Source organism: Ranitomeya imitator, chromosome 1 (genome assembly GCF_032444005.1).
Source record: "Ranitomeya imitator isolate aRanImi1 chromosome 1, aRanImi1.pri, whole genome shotgun sequence".
Lineage (NCBI taxonomy): Eukaryota > Metazoa > Chordata > Amphibia > Anura > Dendrobatidae > Ranitomeya > Ranitomeya imitator.
In genome coordinates this window covers 1,123,622,631-1,123,642,341 of record NC_091282.1, presented here as the reverse complement: position 1 = coordinate 1,123,642,341, position 19,711 = coordinate 1,123,622,631, and the positions used below count along the sequence as shown (strand labels likewise).

At 46.7% G+C, this 19,711-nt stretch overlaps 2 protein-coding genes across 5 annotated transcripts in view; one reads left to right on the top strand and one right to left on the bottom strand.

Annotated features, from left to right (window-relative positions):
- Positions 1-14,092, bottom strand: part of AASDH (aminoadipate-semialdehyde dehydrogenase) — a 64,233-nt gene extending 50,141 nt beyond the window's left edge. The window contains exons 1-6 of the mRNA XM_069744445.1: positions 14,039-14,092; positions 9,586-9,833; positions 6,625-6,745; positions 2,428-2,723; positions 1,629-1,821; positions 453-694 (exon numbers count right to left, since the gene is read on the bottom strand). Of these exons, the coding sequence (XP_069600546.1) occupies positions 453-694; positions 1,629-1,821; positions 2,428-2,723; positions 6,625-6,745; positions 9,586-9,818 (1,085 nt within the window). The 5' untranslated portion in view covers positions 9,819-9,833; positions 14,039-14,092. The remainder of the gene's footprint in view (positions 1-452; positions 695-1,628; positions 1,822-2,427; positions 2,724-6,624; positions 6,746-9,585; positions 9,834-14,038) is intronic.
- An 86-nt stretch (positions 14,093-14,178) lies between these two features.
- LOC138656993 (bifunctional phosphoribosylaminoimidazole carboxylase/phosphoribosylaminoimidazole succinocarboxamide synthetase-like) overlaps positions 14,179-19,711 on the top strand; it is a 43,712-nt gene continuing 38,179 nt past the window's right edge. For 2 of the 4 annotated variants that reach the window (XM_069744442.1, XM_069744444.1), the window contains exons 1-2: positions 14,186-14,324; positions 16,495-16,543. In XM_069744442.1, the coding sequence (XP_069600543.1) occupies positions 16,510-16,543 (34 nt within the window). In that variant the 5' untranslated portion in view covers positions 14,186-14,324; positions 16,495-16,509. Of the gene's footprint in view, positions 14,325-16,494; positions 16,544-19,711 lie in introns of all 4 variants that reach the window. The other 2 variants (XM_069744441.1, XM_069744443.1) reach the window with 2 other exon arrangements.

Genomic DNA, 19,711 nt, shown 5'->3' with positions numbered 1-19,711 from the left:
ATACAGGCAGAGTACATGTGAGGGTTGCCTGGTTGCTAGGGAATCCCCACATGTAATCAAGTTGGCTAGTAGCTGTAAATAATTCAGCTACCGCGATGAAAACAAAATCTCCAAGCAGTCATAAATACTTGGAGGTCACCCACGGGACGGGAAAACCCGAGCAACGAATACACTCACTCATCACTAGTAGAGTTGAATTATCATCTCAGGATGCAGTTTTATAGTGGATGTTGTTGGGATGGGGGTATCAAAGACCTCCTGTAAGTCGTATATAATGGAGCCGAAATATAAAAGCCTGGTCCGTATCAATCACCATCTAACAGTAGATCCTACTCATGCCAGACAAGTGACTTACACCAATGTCATATGCTCAGCCTTCTCTTCCAACATGAACTAAACATTCATACCCAAACTACAAGAAGCCTCGCATTTATTAGAGTAGTGTACCGTACCCAGGTGTAGAGTTTAGCATGGTCTCTGAGACTTCATAATAAGTTGCCCAACTTGATACTTCGGTGACGCCATAAAGATTGAAGATACGAGTCTTGTTCTCAGGTTGTCTCCAGCTTTTTAAAACACTTATTGGTGGAAACTGTTCTCCTCCAAGGGCCAAAATTCTAAGGGAGGTTCCCCTGGACAGCACAGAGGAACGAACTGAATGCGAACCAAATCTTCTCAAAAATGTGGGCGTCACCTAATTATACAAAAGAATTACAAACCGTATGGTAGCACAAAGAAGCATGTCTGAGGCACATATTAGGAATAAGGGAGCGTCAGAGTCAAAATACACCTGAGAGATCCACTCTACATAAAATCCACAGAACCAACTCAAGACTGCGCTCCTCAGGAAGTTTCATGTAGAAGTTCTTGAATCCTCCTTATAATGACAGCAGCAACGTTCCGATCTGTATGGTGTATCTGAAGCTTGATAAAGATCATAAAGGTCGAAATGGTTCTGTCATTATGTAAAGGAATACAGAACTTACGTATGAAACGTCCAAAGGAGTGCGGTCTTCAATTAATGCCACCCCTTCGAGACATATGCTGAGGTCTGGGTCCATTGCTGAATAATGGGAAGAGTTACTGACAGCAGCTTTTAACTGTCTACTGTGAGAAATGCACATATCCAAATCAGCATTTGTGGAGACATGAAAATAACAAGCATTTAGCCAACAGCTACCAATTTGTATGGTCAGAATGGAGGAGTCCTTGGATTTTAATGGGGTTCTTAAGGTGGTCACAGAAGTGAGATCTGAACTGACTAAAGACAGATATGACTCCATTTTTGGCTACTCAAGAGAGCCCTGCAGCAAGTCCGCAGCCGCTTCACTCTGGCCTCCTTCGGATGTATGTGACATCCGGTGTAGGTCGGAGGGCAGCCGCAGCGCTCACTAAGAGAGAGTGAAGCAACCGCTGACTAGCTGCAGGGCTTGTGTGACCTACGCCCAGTAGACAAGGTGTTGACAGCGCCAGCACAGAGGGGTGCGGTTATTTTACATGGGGGAATATGGGGATTCAGAAGAAGTTGCCCGAGTAGTGGACAAACCCTTAAAAAAAGGGGGGGGGGGTCCAAAAATTATATGTGGATTTACTCAGGATTATGCTTTTGAAAACATCTGGGCACCTACCTGCAGCACAGTCACTTTATGCTGGTGAAACAACAGCTCGCACAACCTCTGAGGCATCATTTTAAGGGGATCTGGCAAAATGAGCAGACAGGCCCCAGAAGATAGGGCCACGAACATCTCAATGACAGAAGGGTCGAAAGTCAGAGGTGACGAGAGTAACACAATGTCATCTGGTGAGACATTAAAGATGAATCTGGAAAACACATCAATACATCAGTCAGAACACTTGTGCAATGTCCAAAATTTGGTAAAAAAATAAAAAAATAGAAAAGGACGATTAAAGCAACGAGAGAACCCATGGCCGGAGGTTTATATTCCGCTGCTAACACACTGCCAAGAAGAGACAATCTAGTTGCTAAGAAACTCGCCGCCAGATATTTGGCTTCAGATGTATAAAGCCTCATCCGAGTACATCACGACGAGAAGATTAAATGTTCCTTTCCAATGAGCCTGGCAGGCACGGCTGACAATCCATCTATCACCGTTTGTTCGTGGAGCACGAGAAAATATTCTAAAAGAGCGAATATCTACCTGTGAACCGTGACTAAACTCTACAAATATTACTGCTCTAAGATAGAAAAGGATTCAGATCCTTTCCCCACCTATTCCTGGCACGTCAGTAACAAGCAGTAGCGAAAATGACCCACAAAACAGCGACAACCTCATTCCTGGTGTGGTCATTCCTGGTGGACAGTCATGTTACCAAATAGCTGCTCCACCTCACCAATAATCTTTACTAACCCAAAAGTTCTGGCTATACTAGAACAAAACTTCAATTTCTCCCTAAAGCCGTCTTTACCTGAGATGAAGAATATTCGGCACGATGCAGCAATGTGGAACGCTGACTATTTTTGGAATGCCTGTTGTCCCAGAAGTGTGAAGAACGTAAGCCAGACATTTTCTGTCCCGAATGTCAATGTACTCCTCATTCTGAGAGCGCTCAATGCAGCCTCCGCCACCAGGAACGTGCTCCGCTTCATTTCTGGCTCCTGTGTCAACTCTTCTATCACTTTTAACAGCCTCAAAAAGGGTGACGTGAAGATGGCGCACCGCGGAGGAATCCTTTATGATCCAGCCAGGTGACAGCTTGAACACCTAGGATAGGAGAGATCCCAAGAAATAGCTGAGGAACTTAGAGCACCCACATGAGACAGAATAGGAGGGAGCAGCTGGTTTTGTAGGTGCTACTGACACTACGGGGGTCCCAGAATCACAGCCGGGGTACATGCACTGTCTCGGATTACCAGAGGTGCTGATTGGCAGGGGAGTTTGGAGACAATACTTTATTACAAAGCAGATTCTCCAAGAGGCATGTCCTATAGGGTTTCCCTAACAGCCTGATACACATTAGGTATAATAGTCAGCCAAAACATAGATTTCCACGGGATCGACAACCATCTAATGTGTATGGGACCTGCGGGCAGAGGACATTGGGGAAGTGTTCAGCATCGGCTGTTACTTAGGTTGGTGCAGAGATAAGTCAATGCCGGGAAATCTGTATCACAGAGAACACAAGAAGAGTGTGCGGTGAATTTAGGAGAGATAGTGGCCAGCTGAACAATCTAATGTGTATGTGGTCCTTTAGAATAATCTATACTGCTTTAAAGGGGTATTCCCACTTGCAAGATCCTATCCCCAGATGTAGCCGGCATAACATTAATAATATTAGCAAATACCTCCAATCAGAAATGTAGTACAGTTCTTTAGATCCGCTATGTTGCTTACCCCATGTGCAGGGCATTGCTTAGGTATCGATGGTTCCGACCACTCATATAGTGAGTTAGTAAGTTCTTAGTGGTCATAACTAGAGATGAGCGAATATGTTTGGAAAACGATCGCCGAATCTGAATTTGCCATATTTGTACCATATTCGTGTCAAATTTATTTTTGACGATCAGTTAAGAACATATTCTCTCATCTCTAGTCCCATTGACTCCAATGACGTTGGGCTATGTTCGGCGAATATTGCAAACTAGATGGTGGCCCGATTCTAACGCATCGGGTATTCTAGAATATGCATGTCCACGTAGTATATTTCCCAGCCACATAGTATATTGCCCAGCCACATAGTATATTGCCCAGCCACATAGTATATTGCCCAGCCACATAGTATACAGCATAGAGCCACGTAGTATATTGGCCAGTCACGTAGTATACAGCATAGAGCCACGTAGTATATTGCCCAGCCACATAGTATATTGCCCAGCCACATAGTATACTGCCCAGCCACATAGTATACAGCATAGAGCCACGTAGTAAATTGGCCAGTCACGTAGTATGCACCATATCCTTGTTAAAAAAAAGAATTAAAATAAAAAATAGTTACATACTCACCTTCCGGAGCCCCCGGATCGAAGTGGCCAGTTACCGCACGTCATTATCCCGTGAGACCGCAATGCATGGAGCGGTCAGCGGGGCGTCGGGAGGAGCATCGGTAACCGTCCGCTTCGATCCGGGGGCCAACGGAGTGTGTATGTAACTATTTTGTTTTTTATTATTATTTTTAACATTAGATCTTTTTACTATTCATGCTGCATAGGCAGCATGAATAGTAAAAAGTTCGTCACACAGGGTTAATAGCAGCGTTAACCGAGTGCGTTACACCGCGGTCAACGCTGCCATTAACCCTGTGTGAGTGCTGATTGACTGGAGGGGAGTACGGAGCGGGCACTGACTGCGGGGAGGAAGGAGCGGCCATTTTTCCGCTGGACTGTGGCCGTCGCTGATTGGTCGCGGCTGCCATGACAAGCAGCTGGCGAGACCAATCAGCGACTTGGATTCCATGACAGACAGAGGCCGCGACCAATGAATATCCGTGACAGACAGACAGATGGACGGAAGTGACCCTTAGACAATTATACAGTAGATACAGCAATCGTAATCCGATCTGAATAGTGAAGATTCGCTGATCTCTAGTCATAACCATGGATACATGAGCTACTGCTAAGCCCTGTACATGGGGTAAGCGACATAACGAATCTGAAGAACTATTCTACATTTCTAATCGGAGGCATTTGCTAATATTATTACACCTATTATATATTGGGATAGGATTTACGAGCTAGGAATACACCTTTAACTGCAAATTTTGATGCATTTTTCCTACCAATACTTTCTCAGTAAAAAAAAAAAATAATAATCAAAAAAATATATAAAAATAGGTTTAAAATATGCAAAAAAATATATATCTGCATTTTGATCTAAAAAGAGCCACAATTTAAGTGAATGGCAGGTCTCATATACTTCTCATTTGGTCTGGACGGGCACTGGCTTCTGCAGGGACAATGCTGCTCTCATTGCAGTTTTTGATGCCTTCTTGGTCCTGTATTTAGCTGAAAATAAAAAGTGGAACAAAAACTATACGTGTGATTCCAGCCTTAGGCCGGGGTCACACCCGCGAATTTAATGTCAGAAACTCGGGCGAGTCTCTTGCATCAATACCTGGCACTGCCGCCGGCACTCAGGACTGGAGTGTGAGGATGCATGTATTTCTATGCAGCTGAACACTCCGGTCCCGAGTGCCGGCGGCAGTGCCGGGTATTGATGCGCGAGCTTCTCGCATCGAACTCGTAAGTGTGACCCCGGCCGTCAGGTAAGAACAGACGCATGTTATGTCACCTTGTAGATGCCACTTCACAGAATACAAATGAGCATCCGTAAGGTGAAACTCACCATGGGTCATTTATAACAACGGATTTTTCTCTCTAGCGCTGCATTTACTCGGAATCTCACGGGCTGCAATGTGTAGTAGTGTTGTGGGATTGTCGCCGAGCTGATCCTCACCTTCTCTGCTGTGCCAGTCTAGCTTCAGGCTCAAAAGCTGAAAGATCAGTCATTCCACCCAGATGTCATTCACACAGTGTCAGAAAGGGAGAGAAAGACTTTTCATTTGCTTGCCCGGCCATATGGCACAACGCTATAAGAATGGGGCAGCAATGAGCATGATCGACCTCCGCTTATTCACACGGTGCTCTTCAGAACCCTGGTTCTTGGGATCGGCGTTAGTGCCACCGGCCAGACTCCCAACAATCGGCAAATTAAGAGAACTAAGAATACCCCTTTAAAAAAAAAAAAAAAGGCACCTCACTATTCTATGTGCTGTGCCTGGTACAGCAACTCGTAAGCTTTAAAGGGGTTATACTGCACTAATCTATGACCACTGATGAGGAGTGAACATGCTCGGATTAGGTGATATCTGAGCATGCTTGAGTGCTAACCGAGTGTTCAGCGTGCTCAAAAAATATATATTCCAGTCGCTACGGCTGCAGGACAGTCACCACTCATGCAGGGATTTCCTAACAAAAAGGCAATCCCTGTATGAGATGCAGCTGTCGAGTACAGTGTTCGAGCGTGCCGAAGAAACTCTGCAAGCACACGAGCATGCTTAGATAACATCTTATCCGAGCACATTCACTAATCAGTAATGGCCAGGTCTTCTGCCGCCCTCCTTACTTCATAATTGATTAAGACGCGCATGTGACCTCTGAAGCCAAACCCTGTGATAGCCTGCAGAGGTCACTTCTCTGTCCATCCAGAACAGGACGTACACAGACCACCCGAGTATCTTCTGCGACTGCTACAGCCAATCACTGACCGCAGACGGCACATGTCCGACCAGACTGAATAGGAAATACAGAGATCTGCATGGGACCTGACACTCACGAGAGAGGTGCTCTTTCTGGGACAAAATAAGGAACTTTTTTTTTCACCACTTTTATTTTCTTTTTTGTCTACTGATAAAATATTGGATAAATGGGGAAAAAAAAACAGTTTTGTAAACTCTAGAGCTGCCATCAGAATATTGCAATCTCAGCATAGAAAAAAAGTTCTAAAGTTTTGAATGTTTAGTTTACACCAAGTCGTTTAGCTTCTGTTTGATTTTTGGGTCGATCTCCCAGAGGAACGTGGAGCAGAAGTTTGTAATCAGCTGTGGAGATAATGGACAGGACGTCTCTGCGGATAAAGGATGGCAACGTTTCTTATTTAGCTTTCTCACCTCCACTTTGTCCTCCTCCACAAGGATGTACCGTATCTTACACCGCTGGATTAATGAAGATGTGAAGGACGACGGTGCTCCGGGATCTAGCGGAGAATATGCAGCCGGCACTCGGAGGATCCTGAGAAGGACAACAAATTGGGAGCCGTCACTCTCCTATACTCCGGGTCCTTATATATTCCAGCGGGTACTGTTATTTCATTATCCATTAACTATCAGTAGCATGTGTACCTGCATTACAATACTTACCTGTCGCTATCTTCTGCCGTTTCCAGCGCTGCTGCAGTCATGTTCTCCATCAATTGACCGAATATCTTTCTCGCTGGCTCACGCCATGGACCGTTACTTCCTTAATGTAAGTCCATGAGAGGTTTGCTCTAGCCTCAGACTTAGGCCTCATTCAGACATTGGCGTTTTGTCATGCTCCAAGGCTCATCGGTGTTTAGTCAGGTTTTACAATCAGTGTATGGAAAAAAAATTAAATAAAAAACGTCTCTTATCCTCCTTTGTAATGCTAGTAATGGACCCAGATTCTTGTATTGGCACTTATGTGATTTTTGTACTGACACAGTCTGTGAAAAAGAAAAACAGATGCGACGAGCTCCAAAGACTTTAATGGGCATGTGTTCTATCACAGAACATGTACGTGCAACATGAATATCGGGACGAGGCCTAATACTGAGGAAGTGACTTAGGCTACTTTCACACTAGCGTTTTTTTTTAAATACGTCGCATTGCGTCGTTTAGGGGAAAAAACGCATCCTGCAAAGTTGTTTGCAGGATGCATTTTTGCCCCATAGAGTAACATTACAGACGCATTGCGACGTATTGTCACACGTCGCAACCATCGTGCGACGGTTGCGCCGTGTTGTGGCGGACCGCCGGGAGCAAAAAACGTTAAATGTAACGTTTTTTGCTGCCGACGGACCGCTTTTCCCGACCGCGCATGCGCGGCCGGAACTCCACCCCCACCTCCCCGCACCTCACAACGGGGCAGCGGATGCGCCGGAGAAATGCATCCGCTGCACCCGTTGTGCGGCGCATCAAACGCTAGCGTCGGAATCTCGGCCCGACGCAATGCGACGGGCCGAATCCGACGCTAGTGTGAAAGTAGCCTTACAGTCCATAAAGACACGCTGTTGTGAGCCGGCTGGTCACAGAGCACCGGGGCAGGACTGGAAACGGCAGAGGACAGCAACCAGTAGGTATTTTACTGCACTGAACACACATTACTGATAAGTAAAGGATGATGCAAAGAAAATATACATAAAACAAATAATTCTGCCGTGATACTTTACATACACTACTCATAAAGTGTTAGGGATATTTGGCTTTCAGGATGGACCTAAAATGCCCTCTAACTTTTTCAGGAGAATTAATGTGACCCTCTCTAAACTTGGGAATGCACACGTCCACCTGTTCTAGGTTTCAGTACTTTTTGCACAACTTGCTGTTCTCTAATAAAGAGGTTAATGGCAAAATTCACAACCGGTGTTTGAGCCATGAATCGGCCAATAAATGTGAGGGTTCAATAAGAACTGGTATTTAGTCAGTTGTCCACATCACGCTGGCCACATTTTGACATCATGAGATCACGAGGACACCTAACAATTGATCAGCAGAACGTCGCCATCGTGAGGCTCCGAGCCGGATGTTCTCAGATGGAAGTGGCCACTGAGATGAGAGACACGGTGTCACCAGCAGATTGCAAGAGATAACAAGAGACTGGAAGAGTCACAGAAAGGCAGAGAAGGGGACATCCCGTGGCCACATCCCATGCTGGTGACCGCTTCACTGTGAACAACGCCCTTCGGAACCGGATGATAAATGTCACCCAACTCCAGGCATTTAAGGGAGGCGAGAGGCGCTCCAGTGTAATGTCAGACCATCAGGGGTCTGTGTGCATGACAACCTGAAGGTACATGACCAACCCACCCAAGCCAGAGAGCATCTACAATGGGCGAGTGATAATAGCCTCAGTGCTGTCCCGCAGTGATGAGCTCAAAACAAGCAGGGACTGCCTGACAAATATGGGCAACCCCAGCAACTTTTGTGGCTATCCAACATGCAGCCGCAGGGATTAGATCATGTCACTGAAGCCCCTGCGATACTCGGTGCATACCCCAGCACCCCAGGCAAATTGGAGTAACGAGCATCTGCAACCATCAGCACTGTTCACTGATGAAAGTCAACTCATGCTCAGCAGAAAAGATGGCCGCCAACGATGAAGAGATGTCAAGGAGACGCTATGTATCAGCCACAGTTGTCAGCAGATAAGCCTTTGGCGGAGTTACAGCGTAGGCAGGTGTCTAAGCGAGAACTGCCCAGCACTTCGTGAATGGTGCAGTGACAAGCCTCGACTACATGAATAACATAAATGATCCAGACATTGAGCCTCTGCACGAACAACACAGGCCTAATTCCATCATCATGGATGTTAATGCTCCAGATCATCGAAGTCACATCATTTGGAAACAACTGCAGGAGATGGGTCTACCTCAAATGGAGTGGTGTGCACGTTCTCCAGACCTGAATCCCAAAGAAAACCTATGGGATCGGCAGAGTCCCTGTGTAGAGGCTCGTAACTCTATACCCAGAACCTCAATGACCTGAAGGCCTCCCTTCAAGAAGAGTGGGAAGCCATGCCTCAGCAGACACAGTAACTCGTGAAGCGCATGAGATGTCGTTGTCAAGCTGCAATTGATGATCAAGGCCACGTGACACGTTACTGAGACATTGACATTTTTTAGGGGGGTGGGGGAGGGTATACCACCACTGTTGTTGGCTTTTGTTTCAATAAATTGTTTGAGATGAGAAGTCACCATTACATTCCTCTACGTAACGCCTGACTTTCATGATAAAATATCACTGTAACGGGAACTTCTTACATTTTTCATAAATTCCACCAGAAAGCCAAATATCCCTATTTGTGAGCAGTGTAGATGTGTAGTCATTACTTACCCCAGGATCCAGGACGGTAAATGGATTCCTTGATGGCAGTAGAGGCCAATAGTTTGATTTTCCAGATCACTAGTATGGGATTTTAGGAAGAGTGTCAGCTCTTCAGCCCTCTGGAGAACGTCGAGGTATGTGACGTAAACCGGAGTCTTGTCATATGGCTGAAAACACACTGCCCTCCTGTCTGTATATGAGGCTGCGGCCTGCGCGACCAGGTCATGCAGCGTATCCGCCATCGGGAGGTCAGCGACCTGGAACATAAGAGGGAAGACAAATATTAGGGACTGGTGGTCATGGGACACTATACGCTCCTGTGAGGCTGCTGTAATAGGCACAAGGGGGAAATGATGGAAGTCAGTACCACATTTGCAGCTTTTTATTTCTAGATTTTGATGTTTTTCATTTGTGCCTTTTTTAAAATCTATTTTATGCGTTTGCCTTTTTTTTATGCTCTACATGTGGACAGGGTTTGGGGTTTCAAGCTGATTCAAGAATTTGGACTTTTGAAAAGATTCAGCTGTCCTTCAGTCCTTCGCTGTCCGGTGATTTTCTTTATGCCTGAAATTTTAATGCTAATTTTATTACATTTCAGCCAAACATGCAACTTTTTGAGCTTAAAATAAAAAATAGAAATTGTGAAAAAAGGTAAAAGGCAAAAATAAAGAGCGTTTTGATTTGGGGCACATTAATGATCCAGATGCGCCAATTTGAGGAATTTGGCCAAAAAAATAAAGAATAAAACAAAAGTGAGGTACAATTCCCTATGCCACTTTACCGGAGTGCTGCAACAATATGAAAAAGACGCAGGGAGTCGAAACGTCCCTTATGGGGGCAAAAAAGAGGCCCTGTGGGGATCTCTAGGAATTTACTGATTGTCTTAATAAAGTTTACACAAGGTGCAGTGGGATCTCTCCTGGGCACTCTGGGACCCCACTTCCATCCACTAGCCCCTAATAAGAAGGTGTGATTGCACTCTGACCTGTATGATATCGAGTCTTGGAGAATAAGTCTGCCAATGTAAGCTGCATCATATGTATAATAATAATTTATTTCTATAGCGCCGACATATTCCGCAGCACTGTACAATGTATTAGGAGACGCTCCGGCACAACACTTTCTGGCTTAAAGGGGTAGTCTCAAGTTTGGAAGATATCCCTTATCCAGGGGAGAGGGAATAATATCCTGATCACTGGAGGTCCAACCACTGGGACCATCACTGACCCAAGAACTGGGAGTGTGAAGATCCCCATGTGAACGGAGCGGGGGCCCATCATGCGTGCGGCTGCTCCATTCACTATTCAGTTGGCGCACTGAAAACGCCGAGCAGAACATTCGGCGGTCCCATAAAGGTGACTGTGGTAGAGGTCTCTGATAGACGGACGTCTGCGCTGTTCACACTGGGCTCGCGGATCTGGGGAAGGTTCGGCTCCCTGCAGTCGGACCCCGGGTGGTCGGTAACTTGTCTTGTGGATGCGGAATCACTTCCAAACTTGAGAATGAATCTGATGGGCTGTGAACATTCCCACTTTTAAGGAAAGAATTGTATAAATATGCCAAAATACAGTGCTGCCTGTGTGTGATGTGTCACAGCTGAGCATCTGCTACAATAACATCCAGTGCAGCCTGTGTGTGCTGTGTCACAGCTGAGCATCTGCTACAATAACATCCAGTTCTGCCTGTGTCACACCTGAGCATCTGCTACAATAACATCCAGTGCAGCCTGTGTGCTGTGTCACAGCTGAGCATCTGCTACAATAACATCCAGTGCAGCCTGTGTGTGCTGTGTCACAGCTGAGCATCTGCTACAATAACATCCAGTGCAGCCTGTGTGCTGTGTCACAGCTGAGCATCTGCTACAATAACATCAGTGCAGCCTGTGTGCTGTGTAACAGCTGAGCATCTGCTACAATAACATCCAGTTCTGCCTGTGTCACAGCTGAGCATCTGCTACAATAACATCCAGTGCAGCCTGTGTGTGCTGTGTCACAGCTGAGCATCTGCTACAATAACATCCAGTTCTGCCTGTGTCACAGCTGAGCATCTGCTACAATAACATCCAGTGCTGCCTGTGTCACAGCTGAGCATCTGCTACAATAACATCCAGTGCTGCCTGTGTCACAGCTGAGCATCTGCTACAATAACATCCAGTTCTGCCTGTGTCACAGCTGAGCATCTACTACAATAACATCCAGTGCAGCCTGTGTGCTGTGTAACAGCTGAGCATCTGCTACAATAACATCCAGTTCTGCCTGTGTCACAGCTGAGCATCTGCTACAATAACATCCAGTTCTGCCTGTGTCACAACTGAGCATCTGCTACAATAACATCCAGTTCTGCCTGTGTCACAGCTGAGCATCTGCTACAATAACATCCAGTTCTGCCTGTGTCACAGCTGAGCATCTGCTACAATAACATCCAGTGCAGCCTGTGTGCTGTGTAACAGCTGAGCATCTGCTACAATAACATCCAGTGCTGCCTGTGTCACAGCTGAGCATCTGCTACAATAACATCCAGTGCTGCCTGTGTCACAGCTGAGCATCTGCTACAATAACATCCAGTGCTGCCTGTGTCACAGCTGAGCATCTGCTACAATAACATCCAGTGCAGCCTGTGTGCTGTGTAACAGCTGAGCATCTGCTACAATAACATCCAGTGCTGCCTGTGTCACAGCTGAGCATCTACTACAATAACATCCAGTGCAGCCTGTGTGCTGTGTCACAGCTGAGCATCTGCTACAATAACATCCAGTGCTGCCTGTGTCACAGCTGAGCATCTGCTACAATAACATCCAGTTCTGCCTGTGTCACAGCTGAGCATCTTCTACAATAACATCCAGTGCAGTCTGTGTGTGCTGTGTCACAGCTGAGCATCTGCTACAATAACATCCAGTGCAGCCTTTGTGCTGTGTCACAGCTGAGCATCTGCTACAATAACATCCAGTGCAGCCGGTGTGCTGTGTCACAGCTGAGCATCTGCTACAATAACATCCAGTGCAGCCTGTGTGTGCTGTGTCACAGCTGAGCATCTACTACAATAACATCCAGTGCTGCCTGTGTCACAGCTGAGCATCTGCTACAATAACATCCAGTGCAGCCTGTGTGTGCTGTGTCACAGCTGAGCATCTGCTACAATAACATCCAGTGCAGCCTTTGTGCTGTGTCACAGCTGAGCATCTGCTACAATAACATCCAGTGCAGCCGGTGTGTGCTGTGTCACAGCTGAGCATCTGCTACAATAACATCCAGTGCAGCCTGTGTGTGCTGTGTCACAGCTGAGCATCTGCTACAATAACATCCAGTGCAGCCTGTGTGCTGTGTAACAGCTGAGCATCTGCTACAATAACATCCAGTTCTGCCTGTGTCACAGCTGAGCATCTGCTACAATAACATCCAGTTCTGCCTGTGTCACAGCTGAGCATCTGCTACAATAACATCCAGTTCTGCCTGTGTCACAGCTGAGCATCTACTACAATAACATCCAGTTCTGCCTGTCACAGCTGAGCATCTACTACAATAACATCCAGTTCTGCCTGTGTCACAGCTGAGCATCTGCTACAATAACATCCAGTTCTGCCTGTGTCACAGCTGAGCATCTACTACAATAACATCCAGTTCTGCCTGTGTCACAGCTGAGCATCTGCTACAATAACATCCAGTTCTGCCTGTGTCACAGCTGAGCATCTACTACAATAACATCCAGTTCTGCCTGTCACAGCTGAGCATCTGCTACAATAACATCCAGTGCTGCCTGTCACAGCTGAGCATCTGCTACAATAACATCCAGTGCTGCCTGTGTCACAGCTGAGCATCTGCTACAATAACATCCAGTTCTGCCTGTGTCACAGCTGAGCATCTGCTACAATAACATCCAGTTCTGCCTGTGTCACAGCTGAGCATCTGCTACAATAACATCCAGTGCAGCCTGTGTGTGCTGTGTCACAGATGAGCATCTGCTACAATAACATCCAGTTCTGCCTGTCACAGCTGAGCATCTGCTACAATAACATCCAGTTCTGCCTGTGTCACAGCTGAGCATCTGCTACAATAACATCCAGTTCTGCCTGTGTCACAGCTGAGCATCTGCTACAATAACATCCAGTTCTGCCTGTGTCACAGCTGAGCATCTGCTACAATAACATCCAGTTCTGCCTGTGTCACAGCTGAGCATCTGCTACAATAACATCCAGTGCTGCCAATCATCTGCAGAGGTGCACAGCGCTGAAGTTCTGCTGCACTGTATCATCCTGGAGGCCGGACACTGCATTGTCACACAGGTGACAGTGAGCTCCACTTCTGCACGGCCCATCACTTAGATACATGAGTCAGTGTGCTCCGCATTGCTGTCCTGCAGGGGGCACTGCAGAGCGCACCCGGTACAGCACACGGTATGTGACGTCACCAGAGCGCGGCCGCAGACTCCTCACATCAGCAGTTTGCTTTTCCCGGCTGACACTTACAGCTAAAACTTCAGCTCCATTAGAAATAGTCTCAGAACTGTGCGCAGGCGTAGTTGTAGCTTCCGCTCTCTGGAACGCACGTGAATAGGAAGTAGTAGTAGTAACGTTAGTATTTGCGCATGTGCGTTCTAAGCAGCTGCTCGCATGACCCGGAAGTGATACCTACGGAGGAATACAACTTAGATTCTGTAGTAACTGGGTAAATTAGTGTCCGGGGAGCCATGTATGAATGTGACCGCTGCCTCCATCAGGGGAGCTGGTGACCGGGGGCTGCAGCCGCTACCAGGTGAGAGATCGCACAAAGCATGGAGTGTGTGTCATGGTGGAGCTGCTTCAGGACACTTAAAGGGGATGTCTGCGCTTAACTTCCATTATTCCATGGGCTCGCTCTTTGTCGGCCTAACGCCTCCTTCTTTTCTGCATTTGTCAAAATCGATACAACAGTGATATCATGACTACAGCACATGACCGCTGCAGCCAATCACTGGGCTCTGTCGTCTTGTACCACTAAGTGGCTGAGCCCAGTGATAGGCAGCAGTGGTAACATGATGCAGTCATGATGTGACCGCTGCAGCCAATCACTGAGCTCTGTGGTCTTGTATCGCTAGGTGGCTGAGCCCAGTGATTGGCTGCAGTGGTAACATGATGCAGTCATGATGTGAGCGCTGCAGCCAATCACTGAGCTCTGTGGTCTTGTATCGCTAGGTGGCTGAGCCCAGTGATAGGCAGCAGTGGTAACATGATGCAGTCATGATGTGACCGCTGCAGCCAATCACTGAGCTCTGTGGTCTTGTATCGCTAGGTGGCTGAGCCCAGTGATAGGCAGCAGTGGTAACATGATGCAGTCATGATGTGACCGCTGCAGCCAATCACTGAGCTCTGTGGTCTTGTATCGCTAGGTGGCTGAGCCCAGTGATTGGCTGCAGTGGTAACATGATGCAGTCATGATGTGAGCGCTGCAGCCAATCACTGAGCTCTGTGGTCTTGTATCGCTAGGTGGCTGAGCCCAGTGATAGGCAGCAGTGGTAACATGATGCAGTCATGATGTGACCGCTGCAGCCAATCACTGAGCTCTGTGGTCTTGTATCGCTAGGTGGCTGAGCCCAGTGATAGGCAGCAGTGGTAACATGATGCAGTCATGATGTGACCGCTGCAGCCAATCACTGAGCTCTGTGGTCTTGTATCGCTAGGTGGCTGAGCCCAGTGATTGGCTGCAGTGGTAACATGATGCAGTCATGATGTGAGCGCTGCAGCCAATCACTGAGCTCTGTGGTCTTGTATCGCTAGGTGGCTGAGCCCAGTGATTGGCTGCAGTGGTAACATGATGCAGTCATGATGTGACCACTGCAGCCAATCACTGAGCTCTGGTCTTGTATCGCTAGGTGGCTGAGCCCAGTGATTGGCAGCAGTGGTCACATACTGTTGAATGTGTGTCACCGCTGCAGCCATTTTAGTAGGGAGCAGAGGAGGCCATGGAGTGGTGCAAGTTAAAGGGGTTTTCCATAAACAAAGTTAATTTTAATCAGTAGATCTTGGAATAATCTGATGTCATCTTTGTATTGTCAGGTGACATCAAGCGTCTATAAGACACCCCTCCATTACTAATCCTATAGTTACATGGTAATTAAACACACAGCAAGAATAAAGTCCTTTTATTAGAAATAAAACAAAAGTTTTCCATTTTTATTTAAAAATAACAACCACAGTAATACTCACCTAACGCCTAATTCCACCGAAGCCCTCGTTCTCCTGTAATAAAAACCCAATATCCCATACCTGTCCATCGTTGTGTCCCATGCCGTAATCCATGTCTGGGGGATAAATAGTTTTCAATCTGGATGGTGCTGAGAAGTAACCGTCCAGGCTGAGAAGCACTGGGGACTGAGCTGTTGCTGCGAGTGCAGCCCCACCGTCTGGCGGTGACATTACCGAGGCTGCGTTCCCAGCCGCGATGATCTGCTTCTTTGCCGCAGCTTCTTTCCTGCCAAGAAATCAGATTTTGCTGTCGAAAAAAAAAAAAAAAAACGCCCAATATGAACATACCCTAAAGGGGTTTTTCAGACTTAAAATATTGATGACTTATACTTGGCAGAGATCATCAGCTGTTATCAACTCCAACTGCAGTGGCTGCATGTAACCAGTGACTGCAGCACAGCGCCGTACACTGTAGTGGCCATTCCCAGGTACTGCAGCTCAGCTCCTATTGAAGTGAATAAGCGCTGAGCTTCCGTAGCGGGGAATGACCCCTATATGTATAAAACTGTGTGGTGACTTGTACGCTATACTTCGTACATAATTGCAACTATTTCTGTCTCTAGCTGTGGTGGGACTATTACTCCCATCGTGTCCCTATTAGGTACATGTGCTTATTTTAATCCAGGAGTTGCGCATCATTTCTTCTGTGTATAGATATGATTTGCCCGATTTGAGATCATTATCTGAATTTCCTTTTTTAGAATACGTTTCTAACCATGCAGAATATAAAGGAGGAGTCGATGGAGGCAGGTGAGTGTATGCAGAGTGACAGGAATCCTCTCCATATAGCGCTGACGTATACCACAGTACCATGTAGCAAAAGGCCTTTTCTCCCTTCCCCGTACATGTATGTGTTTAGTGAGAAGCAATTCACGCAGAAAGCCTGCCTGGCCGTCATTGCTGAGTGTGTGGGCACGGCCTCTGATGGCCAAACTCCTCCTGCATTAATAGCCAGGAGCAGAAACTCTGACCACGGGGACTGACAGGCGTTGGCCATCTGGCTCTTCATCTGCCCGGCTTAGCAATTCCATGTTTCAATAAAAGGTCAGCACTTTACTTGGTAATAAGTGGCGCTACTTTTTCTTACCTGTGTCATTTTATTATTTTTCCCACTTTGTATTTGGGGAGATGTCCTGGGTGAATGGTAAGGTAATGGGGCTGTAATTGTTGGAGGTTGCTGTGACGTTTGTGTGTTATGATTGATATATATATATATTCCACGCCTTTAACGATCCTATTATATGCTAGCCTTAAAGTTCTACTATGGCGCTCAGGTTAATGTATTGTCTTTCCTATCATTTACAGCTATACGGATGCTGGATATGTCACGCAGTTTGTTTACTGTTAAATAAAATAATTAGAAATAAAAACTCATGTTTTGCTCAGACACACTGCCAGCTGACTGATGTCAGGTTACATTTCTTAAAGGGAACCTGTCACCTGAATTTGGCGGGACCGGTTTTGGGTCATATGGGCGGAGTTTTCAGGTGTTTGATTCACCCTTTCCTTACCCGCCGGCTGCATGCTGGCTGTAATATTGGATTGAAGTTCATTCTCTGTCCTCCGTAGTACATGCCTGCGCAAGGCAAGATTGCCTAAATAGGCAGTGTAAGCGGTTTATACCTTGCAGGAATAAAAGGACAAGAAATAGGAAAAACCCAATGTGGCTAAATAAAGAAGTAAGACGGACAATTAACAGTAAAAAGAAAGCATTTAAACTACTAAAGCAGGATGGAACTGTGGAAGCTCTAAAAAAACTATAGGGAGAAAAATACTTTTTTACCCCTCGCCACGACAGCACCCTACAGGAGAGAGGGATCCGCCCCACAGGAACAGGAAACCTACAGAAAGATAAAAGGGGGCGGTCCGCCTTTCCTCCTCAGTTTAGGTTTCCTGTTCCTGCGGGAACGACAGGACTCTAGAAGCTACAGAAGTACCTGGGCATGCACGCCGCCTGTGCAGTCTCTTCGGAACGGCAGGGGCTGCAGCCTGGAAGCAGCGTCGGGGGAGTTCCGCTAGACGGCTCCCTCCTCGTCTGGGAGGCATACAGATGGCCGGGTCCGGAGAAAGCCGCCCGGCATCTGCATTATGCGGCGGCTTCAGCGTGGGAGTTCCTCGCCCGGCAGAAGGGGTGAGTGAGAGGAGCTTCCTGCATGGTGGTCCGGGGACTGGAGGCCGCTCCGCGCACGCTGACCGCCATTAGTAAGTTCACCCCGGAAGTAGATGCTAAACTTCCGGGGTAAGCAGGCCGAGATCAGCGGTGGGGGTAGCACGAGTTCGCGCATGCGCAGTACCGCTTAAAAAAAAAAAAAAAAAATGGCGCTCTATATAAACTGGCTAACCACTGTTACCTGAGATGCAAGATGTCATCTCCAGGTGCCATGGATCCTGCAGCAGGAGACTCAGTTCCCTCCAAGGACTGCTCCAGCAGAGGATCATCAGATGCCGGTCGAAAGAGCGACACAGTGGATAAATCCAAAGGATCTCGGCCGTCTGATCCGGTAATAGAAAGCTTCACTGGGTGAGTTTATAACTCTGCCTATTAAGCTGACGCCGTCTCCCCTCCTTTCTCTCTCTTTTTCCTCTCGCTATGTCTTATCTGGATCAGGACAAAAAACGACAAAAAACCAAACATAAAGAATGCGCCTTATGTAGCCAGCCCCTACCAGACTCATACCCCAAAAAACTCTGCAAAGATTGTATAGCAGAAACCACACAAGGAGCAGCGGTGTCTATTACGGACTTACGCGCCATTATAAGAGAGGAGTTAAAGGCTATGTCACAGGATAAACCACAAAAAAGTAAATCCAAAAAGCCAACACCTTTATCAGACTCTGATAGTGAGCAAGCCGTACTCTCAGATATCTCTATAGCCTCATCATCATCATCATCATCATCATCATCTTCAGAAATTGAGGGACGTTTATGTTTTCCCTTAGTGTGGATAATCTAGTGAAATCAATAAGAGACACTATGGGGTGTGAGGAAACCAAGGGCGCACAAACCACGCAAGATATAATGTTTGGCGAAGAGGAAAAGGAAATGCTTTCCAGTCATTCCAGCAGTGAAGGCATTAATAAAAAGAGAATGGGAGAAACAAGATCAGAGAAGTTTTTTGCCCTCGGCATCAAAACGGAAATACCCGTTTAGTGACGATGAGTTACTTACGTGGACCAAAATCCCTAAGGTTGACGCAACTGTTGCCTCTACCTCTAAGCCGTCCACATTGCCTGTTGAAGACGCGGGGTTACTCTCAGACCCTCTAGATCGCAAAGCCGAGTCGTCCCCTAAAAGATCCTGGGAGGCAACTACAGGCATATTTAAGCCAGCAATAGCGAGCACTTGTACCGCCAGGTCAATGCTCATCTGGATTGACCAGCTAGACCAAAGCATTGAGAATAAAATGTCACGAGAAAAATTACGAGCTGCTATTCCCTTAATACGAGGTGCAGCAGCCTTTATGGCGGACGCGTCTGCAGATTCTCTTCGCCTAGCAGCTAGATCCGCAGGTCTGGTAAACAATGCAAGACGGGCGTTATGGATGAAGAGCTGGAGAGGGGACGCACAATCAAAATCTAAGATATGCGCAATCCCATGTGAGGGTGAGTTCCTCTTTGGAAAAACCTTAGACGACATACTCAAGAAGGCAAAAGACAGGAAAAAGGCTTTTCCTGATACCTCTATTCCCTTTTATAGGAGAGCCTTTAAGAGAAGGCCATTCGGCAAGAGAAGGCAGACGGACAGGTCGGCAACATGGTTCCCTAAGGAAGATAAACAAAGAGGTACCATGTTCAGAAGACCCAACCCCCCAAAAGACAGCAAATTCTGAGGATATAACCATTCCAGTAGGGGGCAGATTAAAATTTTTCACTCCCCAGTGGGAAAATATTACAACTAGTTCGTGGATTTTAAATATAA